Source organism: Thamnophis sirtalis, unplaced genomic scaffold (assembly GCF_051295495.1).
Source record: "Thamnophis sirtalis isolate CommonGarterSnake01/CBP01778 unplaced genomic scaffold, rThaSir2_p1.2 scaffold_9, whole genome shotgun sequence".
NCBI classification, from domain to species: domain Eukaryota; kingdom Metazoa; phylum Chordata; class Lepidosauria; order Squamata; family Natricidae; genus Thamnophis; species Thamnophis sirtalis.
The window spans coordinates 74,800,220-74,810,533 of NW_028261389.1; the positions used below are offsets into that span (position 1 = coordinate 74,800,220).

At 43.6% G+C, this 10,314-nt stretch overlaps 2 protein-coding genes across 2 annotated transcripts in view; one reads left to right on the plus strand and one right to left on the minus strand.

Annotated features, from left to right (window-relative positions):
- Positions 1 to 10,314, minus strand: part of FBXL13 (F-box and leucine rich repeat protein 13) — a 75,444-nt gene that overhangs the window by 12,397 nt on the left and 52,733 nt on the right. Inside the window, exons 12-13 of the mRNA XM_087722283.1 lie at positions 8,004 to 8,133; positions 1,823 to 1,921 (exon numbers count right to left, since the gene is read on the minus strand). Of these exons, the coding sequence (XP_087578409.1) occupies positions 1,823 to 1,921; positions 8,004 to 8,133 (229 nt within the window). The remainder of the gene's footprint in view (positions 1 to 1,822; positions 1,922 to 8,003; positions 8,134 to 10,314) is intronic.
- LRRC17 (leucine rich repeat containing 17) overlaps positions 7,976 to 10,314 on the plus strand; it is a 20,600-nt gene continuing 18,261 nt past the window's right edge. Inside the window, exon 1 of the mRNA XM_087722282.1 lies at positions 7,976 to 8,063. The gene's annotated coding sequence lies outside the window, so the exon portion shown is untranslated. The remainder of the gene's footprint in view (positions 8,064 to 10,314) is intronic.

A 10,314-nucleotide genomic window follows, 5' to 3' on the forward strand; every position in this document is an offset into this window, starting at 1 on the left:
AGAGGTTTTTTAAAAAAGGCAAAAATAGGACAAGCTGAATATATTAATAGATTGTAGAAATACACCGAAGGGAGGAGTAGAGGGATAGAAGAAAGAGGGGTAGAGAGGGTGGGAGAGAGGACTGGAGGGAGGGGGAGAAGGAAGGGAGGGAGTGTACCGGGAGAGAGGAGTGGTAGAGGGGGAGGGGAAGTAGGGTAGAGGGGAATGATGGAGGGAAGATGGAAAGTTGGAGGGGGGCAAAAGAAAGGGTGTATGGAGGGTCGAAGAGGTACATTGGGTTTTTTATTTTGGGGGGTACTGCTGATAAGAGGAATGGTTGTGTTATTGTTTAATGTTATATGGCCCCGGTTATGCACAGTATATATGTGACTGTACGAAGATGCAAATGGAAAATAAAAACACATTTATATTTAAAAAAAGGCAAAAATACTGTTCCTAAAGTTTCCAATTATGTCCTCGGGGATGTTTGACAGCATCCTTCAAATATTCCTTTCGGCGTGCCCTGGAGCTTTGGAGCGAAAGGCTTTAAATAAAGCTTGAGGTACACAAGGGATTTTTGAATGTGGAGAAATCACTCACAGGAAATGGCAAGCGCTGGAGCCTTTGCCGTTCAAACTTTAAAAACAGGCTCATCTGAACCAAAGGTCTGTTTAATATCCAGCCTTCTTTTTCTACGGAGGTCAAGAAAACCTGCATAACCATTGCTTTTTATTCCTGGCATCTGTCAACAATTGGCATTGAGAAATATAACCTATCTGCCTATCACTGCTTCATCTGCTATTAATTTGCTCGGTTCCTTTCTAAAATCTTTATTTTATGTGTGTGTGTGTGTAAAATACAATAGCAGAGTTGGAAGGGACCTTGGAGGTCTTCTAGTCCAACCCCCTGCCTAGGCAGGAAACCCTATACCGTTCCAGACAAATGGCTATCCAACATCTTCTCAAAGACTTCCAGTGTTGGGGCATTCACAACTTCTGGAGGCAACTTCTGTTCCACTGATTCATTGTTCTAACTGTCAGGAAATTTCTCCTCAGTTCTAAGTTGCTTCTCTCCTTGATTAGTTCCCACCCATTGCTTCCTGTTCTGCCTTCAGGTGCCTTGGAGAATAGCTTGACTCCCTCTTCTTTGTGGCAACCCCTGAGATATTGGAACACTGCTATCATGTCTCCCCTTGTCCTTCTTTTCATTAAACTAGACATACCCAGTCCCTTCAATCGTTCCTCAGGAGCTCTGGCATTGAAGCACACAAGTCTTAAAGCTGTCAAGTTACAAGACCCTTGCACCACTAACCCTTTAGAAAAAAAACCCAGGGGTGTTCAAACTTGACAGCTTTAAGACTTGTGGACTTCAACTCCCAGGATTCCTCCTCTTGCTCTTCATCTTGATGATGTGCGGACGGGCGGAGGGAGGGAGCTGGAACCGGTTCTAAACGGCACTGTAGATTTGGGGAACCTCTTCTATAGGAGAGGTTAGAACTGGCAGGATCCCACCCCTGGTTGAAGGACAATGGATGGACACATGTTAAAAAGAGATCAGCTACATGATTCAGTTAATAACTGCGGTGATTCACTTAACGACAGTGGCAAAAAAAGTTCGTAAAATGGGACGCAACTCACTTAACCTCTGTCGGGTGTAGCAAGGGGAATGTGGGAGTCAACAGTGGTCGTACATCGAAGACCCTCTGTATTTCCAAGGCCAGCCCCCCCCCCCCCCCTCAGTTCACCAGCAAAAATTCTTTGCATTCAACTCTCACCACTCTTTTGTAGCTAAGACTTTCGGGCTAAAAGCCAAATTTAAAATTGTTAAAATAAGACTTTCTTACTTGAATGCATCTGTCGGTAAAGGTAGGCATTTCGTTAATTGTCAGGTATTGGATCCTGCTGCAGCTGTTAGCAATATTACTGAAGCCTTCCACAGTTATCTGATTTTTAAAAAAAGGAAATTAATTATAAGCAATTTGCTGGAATGCATTAAGCAAGAATCTAGAAACAAAATATAGGTAGTCTATTCTACTTTCATTAGGACGCGGCGGTTCAGTGGCTAAGACCCTGAGCTTGTCGATCAGACATTTCGGCAATTCGGCAGTTCGAATCCCCTAGCGCCGCGTAACGGAGTGAGCTCCCGTTTCTCGTCCCAGCTTCTGCCAACCTAGCAGTTCGAAAGCACGTAAAAAAATGCAAGTAGAAAAATAGGGACCACCTTTGGTGGGAAGGGAACAGCGTTCCGTGCGCCTTCGGCGTTGAGTCATGCCGGTCACATGACCACGGAGACGTCTTCGGACAGCGCTGGCTCTTTGTCTTTGAAACGGAGATGAGCACCGCCCCCTAGAGTCTGGAACGACTAGCACATTTGTGCGAGGGGAAGCTTCACCTTATTCTATTTTCCCGTACAATTTCTGTTTGCCTTCCTTTTTGGTTGCTACAGGTAATCCTCGACTTACGACCACGGGACACTGCAAAGGTCATAAGTATGAGCCCGATGCCAAGCGTCCGAATTTTGATCACATGACCTTGGGGAATGCTGCAATGGCTGTAGGAGTGAACAACGGTCATAAGTCACCTTTTTCAGTCCCGTTGTAACTTTGGTCAATCAAGAGCCAAGGTGGCGCAGTGGTTAAATGCAGCACTGCAGGCTACTGCTAGATCAGCAGTTCAGCGGTTCAAATCTCACCGGCTCAGGGTTGACTCAGCCTTCCATCCTTCCGAGGTGGATAAAATGAGGACCCAGATTGTTGGGGGCAATATGCTGACTCTCTGTAAACCGCTTAGAGAGGGCTGAAAGCCCTATGAAGCGGTATATAAGTCTAACTGCTATTGCTATTGCTATTAAATGAACTGTTGTAAGATGAGGACCACCTGCAGGTATATCCCAGAAGTGAGTACATCCCCTCACATTTTTTTGCCAACAGTTTAGACATTAATGGTTTTGTGTTGTGTTATTTTAAGGGCACAGCACATTTACATTTTAATACAAGTTGTATACTCACTACTTTACATTGTAGCCGAGTGTCATTTCTTCAGTGTTGTCACATGAAAAGATATAGTAAAATATTTACAAAATGTGAAGGGGTGTACTCACCTCTGTGATATACTGGTATATTAGATTTTACTACTATAATCAAGACTTAATAAAAAATTATATGCATGCATATGTGTGTATAATATATATCTAGATATCTTTACATCTATATATCTAGGTTTAAATAAGATATAGATATATTACCTATAAATATACGGATATATACAATACAATACAATAGCAGAGTTGGAAGGGACCTTGGAGGTCTTCTAGCCCAACCCCCTGCCCATATGTCTTACACCCAAATGTAGTCCTAGTATTTATAACCACTTTTTTACGTGGCAAATCCGTTTCACCTCTTTCAGGCGTTCTGCGCCAGTAAAATACAACACCCCTCACAGGCCTCTAGGCAAAAGTGAAGTTAAAGCAGAGAAAAATGCGCATTTATTTATGCCACCTCTTCCAGATCTGTGGGCAGAATACATGTGCATTTTTTAAAGATGAACCTCTCGTTGAAAGGATGAGGAGACAAATTCTGTAGCCCGTGAGGTTGAGTTGTTCTTTTCCTAATGTCAAGGGAACAGTGAAAAGCTTAATGCAAGTGCTTAATTAGACTTAATTAGATTAGGGGACTGGAGGCTAAAACATATGAGGAACGGTTGCAGGAACTGGGTATGTCTAGTTTAATGAAAAGAAGGACTAGGGGAGACATGATAGCAGTGTTCCAATATCTCAGGGGTTGCCCCAAAGAAGAGGGAGTCAAGCTATTCTCCAAAGCATCTAAGGCAGGGGTGGGTTCCAGCTGCTGCTACTACCGATTCACTTAGGGACTCGCTCCGTGCGCGCTTGAAGCACACTATGCATGCATGCACAGTACTTTAAAAATGGCGCTGCCTATGGCGCTGCCGAGATAACCGGCTCGGGGGCGTGGCAGGCCAAGTTACTACCTACTCAGCCAAACCGGTCCAAACCAGTAGGAACCCACCTCTTACATGAAGGCAGGGCAAGAAGCAATGGATGGAAACTAATCAAGGAGAGAAGCAACCTAGAACTGAGGAGAAATTTCCTGACAGTTAGAACAATTAATCAGAGGAACAACTTCTAGAAGTTGTGAATGTCCCAACATTGGAAGTCTTTAAGAAGATGTTGGATAGCCATTTGTCTGAAGTGAGGTAGGGTTTCCTGCCTAGGCAGGGGGTTGGACTAGAAGACCTCCAAGGTCCCTTCCAACTCTGTTATTCTATTCTATTCTATTCTATTCTATTCTATTCTATTCTATTCTATTCTATTCTATTCTATTTTATTCCCAGACTTAAAATGTCAGCGTGAATTATATTGCACGAACCCACATTTTATGCTTCTAACGTACACAAACAGGACCACAATGTTTTGAAAAAGCTTAATGCCTGGATAAAACTAGGCGAAAGACGTTTATCAACGCTGCTCTTCCTGCCAGACAAATGTTGGCTTTTCGGAGGCGTCGGAAGAGCAGAGGCTGAAAACTGTTTGAGCAAACAGCATGCGCTAAATAATCTATATATCTGTTAAGTCCCTCTGGAGTCTCCTTGTCAGATCAGAAGTGCGGATTAAGCAGAGATGCTGACTCGACACTACCGTCCGTCTCTGGCCATTTCTTCACGGCGGTTAATGATTTATAATGGCTTGGAAAATGGCTCAGCCCTTGCCATGACAAGGATAAAGCTTCCCTGATTTATTTCTTGAAGCCAAGTCGCTAGGGAGAAAATGCTTCACATCTGTTGGATGATAGCAATAGCAATAGCAGTTAGACTTATATACCGCTTCATAGGGCTTTCAGCCCTCTCTAAGCGGTTTACAGAGTCAGCATATCGCCCCCACAGTCTGGGTCCTCATTTTACCCACCTCGGAAGGATGGAAGGCTGAGTCAACCCTGAGCCGGTGGGATTTGAACCGCTGAACTGCAGATAGCAGTCAACTGAAGTAGCCTGCAGTGCTGCATTTAACCACTGCGCCACCTCGGCTCATGATCCAAGCTCCGTTTGGGGAGCAACCACCCATATCTGAATTAACAGGTAGACTTCTGACTTATGGCCACAATTGAGCCCCCAAACATTTACGTCACTAAGAGGAGCCGTCGTCGGGTGAGTTTTGCCCCATTTTACGAGCTTTTTGCCACAGCAAATCGCCACGGTTGCGAATTCCACCGCCGTTAAGTGGATATGGCTTGTCTGAAGCCAGAAAAGGTGACACCCGTCAGAGGCCACAAAAGGTGACACCCATCAGAGGTGGGTTGCTCCCGGTTCGGCCTGGATCAGGCGAACTGGTGGTATCCGCGGCGGGAGGCTCCGCCCATCCGCCCGAAAGCTCCTGCCCATATGCAGAAGCTTCTGCGCATGCGCAGAAGCATGCCGCGCCCGCCCAAACCAGTAGTAAAAAGATTGGCAACCCATCACTGACACCCATCGATGTCACAAACACATGCCAGCTGCCAAGCGGCTGGATTTGTGACCACGTGGGGGAACGCTGCAATGGCCGTTAAGTGAAAAACGGTCGTAACTATTCCCCCGTGCTGTTGTAACAAAAATCACTGAACGGGTGGCTGCGTAGCCGTCAATCAAGCTCTTCTTTCACCTTCCCACTTTTGAAATGCTGTTTCGATCCGAGTGAATAAAAACAGTCTCTCTACTTGCCAACTGTGTCCTAAAAATATATTAAATTGGTAATGTCTAAAAACATCAACTGCACATTCTAATGAGCTGTGTGACTCAGTTCCCTGGAAATAATTGGTAATGATGATTTAACTAGATTTGGAGTTAGATTATACCAAGCTGGGGAGAGTGCAAAGTTTTTAAAAATAATAATAATAATAGGTGAAACAAAATCTGTCATTGACCATATCTCCATTAACCATTTTCTAGTTGATAATTTTTAAAAAAATGGATTTTTAATACACAAAGCCTAGAAAGAACAATTGCAGCAATTGGTTATGTCAATACTGAAAAGAAGGACTAGGGGTGACATGATAGCAGTCTTCCAATATCTCAGGGACTGCCACAAAGAAGAGGGAGTCAAGCTATTCTCCAAAAGCACCTGACAAGAAGCAAGGAATGGAAACTAATCAAGGAGAGAAGCAACCTAGAACGAAGGAGAAATTTCCCGACAGTTAGAACAGTTAATCAATGGAACAACTTGCCTCCAGAAGTTGTGAATGATCCAACACTGGACGTTTTAAAGAAGAGCTTGGATAACCATTTGTCTGAAGTGGTGTAGGGTTTCCTGCCTAAGCAGGGGGTTGGACTAGAAGACCTCCAAGGTCCCTTCCAACTGTGTTATTCTATTCTATTCTATTCTATTCTATTCTAAAACTGGATGCAGTATTCTAGGTGTAGACTTAATTCCCATAATTGCTCAGTTTGACCGGGTGACCAGCTCTTGAAAGAGTCCTGGTTGCGCCTAGAATACTGACATCCAGTTTTAGAATAGAATAGAATAACAATGTTGGAAGGGACCTTGGAGGTCTTCTAGTCCAACCCTCTGCCTAGGCAGGAAACCCTACACCACTTCAGACAAATGGTTATCCAACATCTTCTTTAAAACGTCCAGTGTTGGATCATATAGAGGCTCCTGTGCTCTTAAGAACCTTCGGTGCAGCAGAAATTTTACTGTAGCCTTCCCCAGATCTGTGCCTCGCCATGACCCGTCAAAACCACGGAGGACAAAATCGCGCTCGACAAAAGCGCGCATTTGACGTCATCACAGCGCAACGAAAAAAATTAAAAATTGAAATAAAATTAAAATTAAAGCAAGCTGATTCACATAAAGGTAAGGGTTAGGGTTAGGGTTAGGGTTAGGTTAAGGGTTAGGGTTAGGTTTAGAGCGTTAGGGTTACGTTTAGCGTTAGCTTAAGGGTTAGCGTTAGGTTTAGCGTTAGGTTAAGGGTTACGTTTAGGGTTAGATTTAGGGTTAGGTTAAGGGTTAGGTTTAGGGTTAGGGTTAGGTTTGGGGGGGTTAGGGTAAGGTTTTCGCTTTATTTTTACATTTTTCGATCACAGCGCGATGTTTTCGTCGCGCTGTGATGACGTCAAATGCGCGCTTTCGTCGAGCGCAATTTTGTCCTCCGCGGTTTTGTGGTGGAACCGTGCCTCGCAATAACCCTGCCCGTGAGCTCTGCGGGTAGTTGCTTCGACCTCTTGGCTTTTGCTCCCCCACAGTATGGATTGTCAGCTGTGATGCCTTCTGTAGAGACGTGTGTGTGTGTGTGTGTGTGTGTGTGCCTTTCCAAATCACGTCCAATCAATTTAATTTACCAACAGGTCGACCCCATTCAAGGTGTAGAAACGTGTCAGCAACGCTCAAGAGAAATGGGAGGCCAAGGAGCTAACTAAATTTCACGTGTTGTTGAAAAAGGTCTGAATACTTATGCCAATCTGATAGTTAGGTTCCCCCCCCCACTTTTTAATAATGTTACAGACATTTCTAAAATTCTCTTTCTGAGTCCGAATTGAAGGTAATGATTCATTGGGGGTGGGGGGTGGAGGGGGAATGAATTTCAACCACTGCAGAATCAAACCCAGCAGCACTGACAAAAGTGAAGGGGCGCTGAATACTTTCTGGATGCACTGAATATATACATCTGTGTATTTCCAGCCTCTGCATAGCTGGAATTTCCAACTTTGCAACCCAGGGAAGTCATGCATCAAAAAAAATAAAAAAAATAAAAAAAATAGCACGCCTGTTTCAAATCCACTGCACGAAATAATCCATGCTTTCATTATGCAACTAGGGGTTTGTTTATAGTGAAGACACCCACTGGGAAGGGGGCCAAAACCCTATAGTGTTATCCCTCCGGAAAAATTAAAGCAGCTGTGGTAATGTAATTCAAAACCTCTCAAGTTTGCAGCGAGAGCTTGTAGTCCTTTAGTATAGCATGAGTGTTGGGTAACACAAGCCCTCCGAAGGATGGTTTTTGCCCACTGCAGCATGAGAAGGAAAAGCGAAATGGAGACCTGGAGGCAGCCCGAAATATCCAGAGACAGGAGCTTGTGACATCCTCTTCCATTCCCGAGGTAGTGTAACCCTTTGTCTGTGAAGTTTCTGCAGTAAGCGAGGCTTAAAAACTGGAGATTGGGGAAGCACCTTGATCGGAAGGAAAGAGAGAGAGAGAGAGAGAAATGGGAGGAAAAAATAGCTTTTGCTATATTCTGATGCAATCTGATACTCTTCATTGGAAGACTTTTTAACAACCGGAAAGGATGCTAAGACTTTAATGGGCTTTTTTCTCCCCCTCCCCTCAAAATACTTCTTTTTTTTCTTTATGCTTAAACTGCTTTTTAAAAAAACAACAACAATGCTATAATCCTGCACACGTTGCTGTTCAGAAACAGCAGAGTTTTTGAGCAAATATATATATATATATATGCCTAAATGTGCTGGAAAGGGTCATGAAATCGGGACGGGAAAGTTACTTTTAAGTTTGGCCCCGAACCAAAAACCCGTCCTAAAATTAGAAACGCATGAATCACCCGGCGATTTCGGGGATAGAGTTGTAACGTTAACTTGACGAGGGCGCTGCGAAATATAACGGCAGTCTGAAAACCAGACCTAAATCAAAAGAAACAAGAAAGCACGCAGAAAAGTTAAAGCCCTTTTCTGTAGCTGCACAGCCTCGAAGAAGGCGACGCTTAATAACTATGCAATCGTGTAAGATTAAATTACATTGCAATTATGGAAGGCTGAATTAAATGCTGTGGATGTTATCTAGAAGTACGCCCCACTGCTTGTGGTGAGTTTTATTGCTGAATCAACGTATATATAAACCTCGCGGGGAGTGACATCTGCAGAAAATGAAGGACTGTAATCAAATGGGAAACAGTGTAGATAAAATTGGACAACATACAAGGGAAACATTGAGTTCCTAAACACTAAGCCTTCTACAACTGGTTGCATTTATTTTTACACTCCAGATATAGGCGCTCCCATGCTGAAAACTATTGATTTGATGCAATTATGGTGTAGCTTGGGAGGGAAAAAAATTACAACCCCACAATAACCAGAAATGAAAGCTTGCAAAAAGTTAATCACCATCTATTATTAGGAGTAAAGACATTGTGTTCTTTAATGGATTTTATCCATTATCCACAACATTTTATGGCAATTTCGCCCAGTCAGCAAAAGCTAAATCAAAATAAACCAAAAGCCGAAAGAGATTGGACAACCAATTGTTTGCAGTGGGATAGGGTACTCCTGCTCGAGCAGGGGGTTGGACTAGAAGACCTCCCAGGTCCCTTCCAATTCTATTATTCTATGTTCTATAAATCAGAGGAACTAAAAATCATCCAAAATGAAGAAAGCATGGACATCATTAGGTGAAGATTTTCCCCCCCTTTCTTTAAAATGAGAACACAACTCAGATGCAAAGCTTAAAATTGATTACGTCGTACCATGTTTCTCCAAAAATAAGACGGGGTCTTATTTTGTTTTGATCCCCCGAAATAAGCGCTTGGGCTTATTTTCGGGGAGGTCTTATTATTTTTGAGGTGCAGGAGGCGGCGAGCGTGGTCACCTAATGGCTGCTGCCGAGTTGCAATATTTCCAGGGAGGGCTTATTTTTGGAGGAGGGTTCACTTTAGCGCATGCGCTCAAAAGCCCGATTGGGCTTATTATCCGGGGAGCAGTGATGGATTCCTACCGGTTCGGATTGGCTTGGGCGAACTGGTAGTAGTTTGGCAGCCTGAGTCGCTGGAACCTGCCACGCCCCTGAACCGGTTCTCCGGGCACCACCGTAGACACCGCCATCTTGATTTTTGCTTCTGCTTCTGCGCAGAACAATTTTTATTGCACCGCGGAGCACCCATGAGCGAACCGGCAGTAGTGACTGCCAGAACCCACCCCTGCCAGGGAGGTCTTATTTTGGGGGGAACCAAGTAGTTAAATGTAAAATAGCACTTATGTAAAACTACATGAAAGTAAAAATGTAAATAACACTAGGGCAAAAGTCATTGTAAGAAAGTCAGCGATAGGATTATAATATTGTACATACTTGCCTTACACTAAGATTATTTTAAAATTTCACAACTGTATTTTTGCACGCGCACTTCGATATGTTTATAAAGTTACAACCTGTTGGAGATACTTCTTTAATGACTATTCAGGAAACATGTTACTCCCTAGAACTGAGCTTTATTCTCTACAGTAACACTAAATCTGGCTGGCTATATGAGCTGCCAACATACAGGTAGTCTTCGACTTACAACAGTTCATTTAGTGACCGTTCAAAGTTACAACGGCACTGAAGAAAGCGACTTACGACCGTTTCCT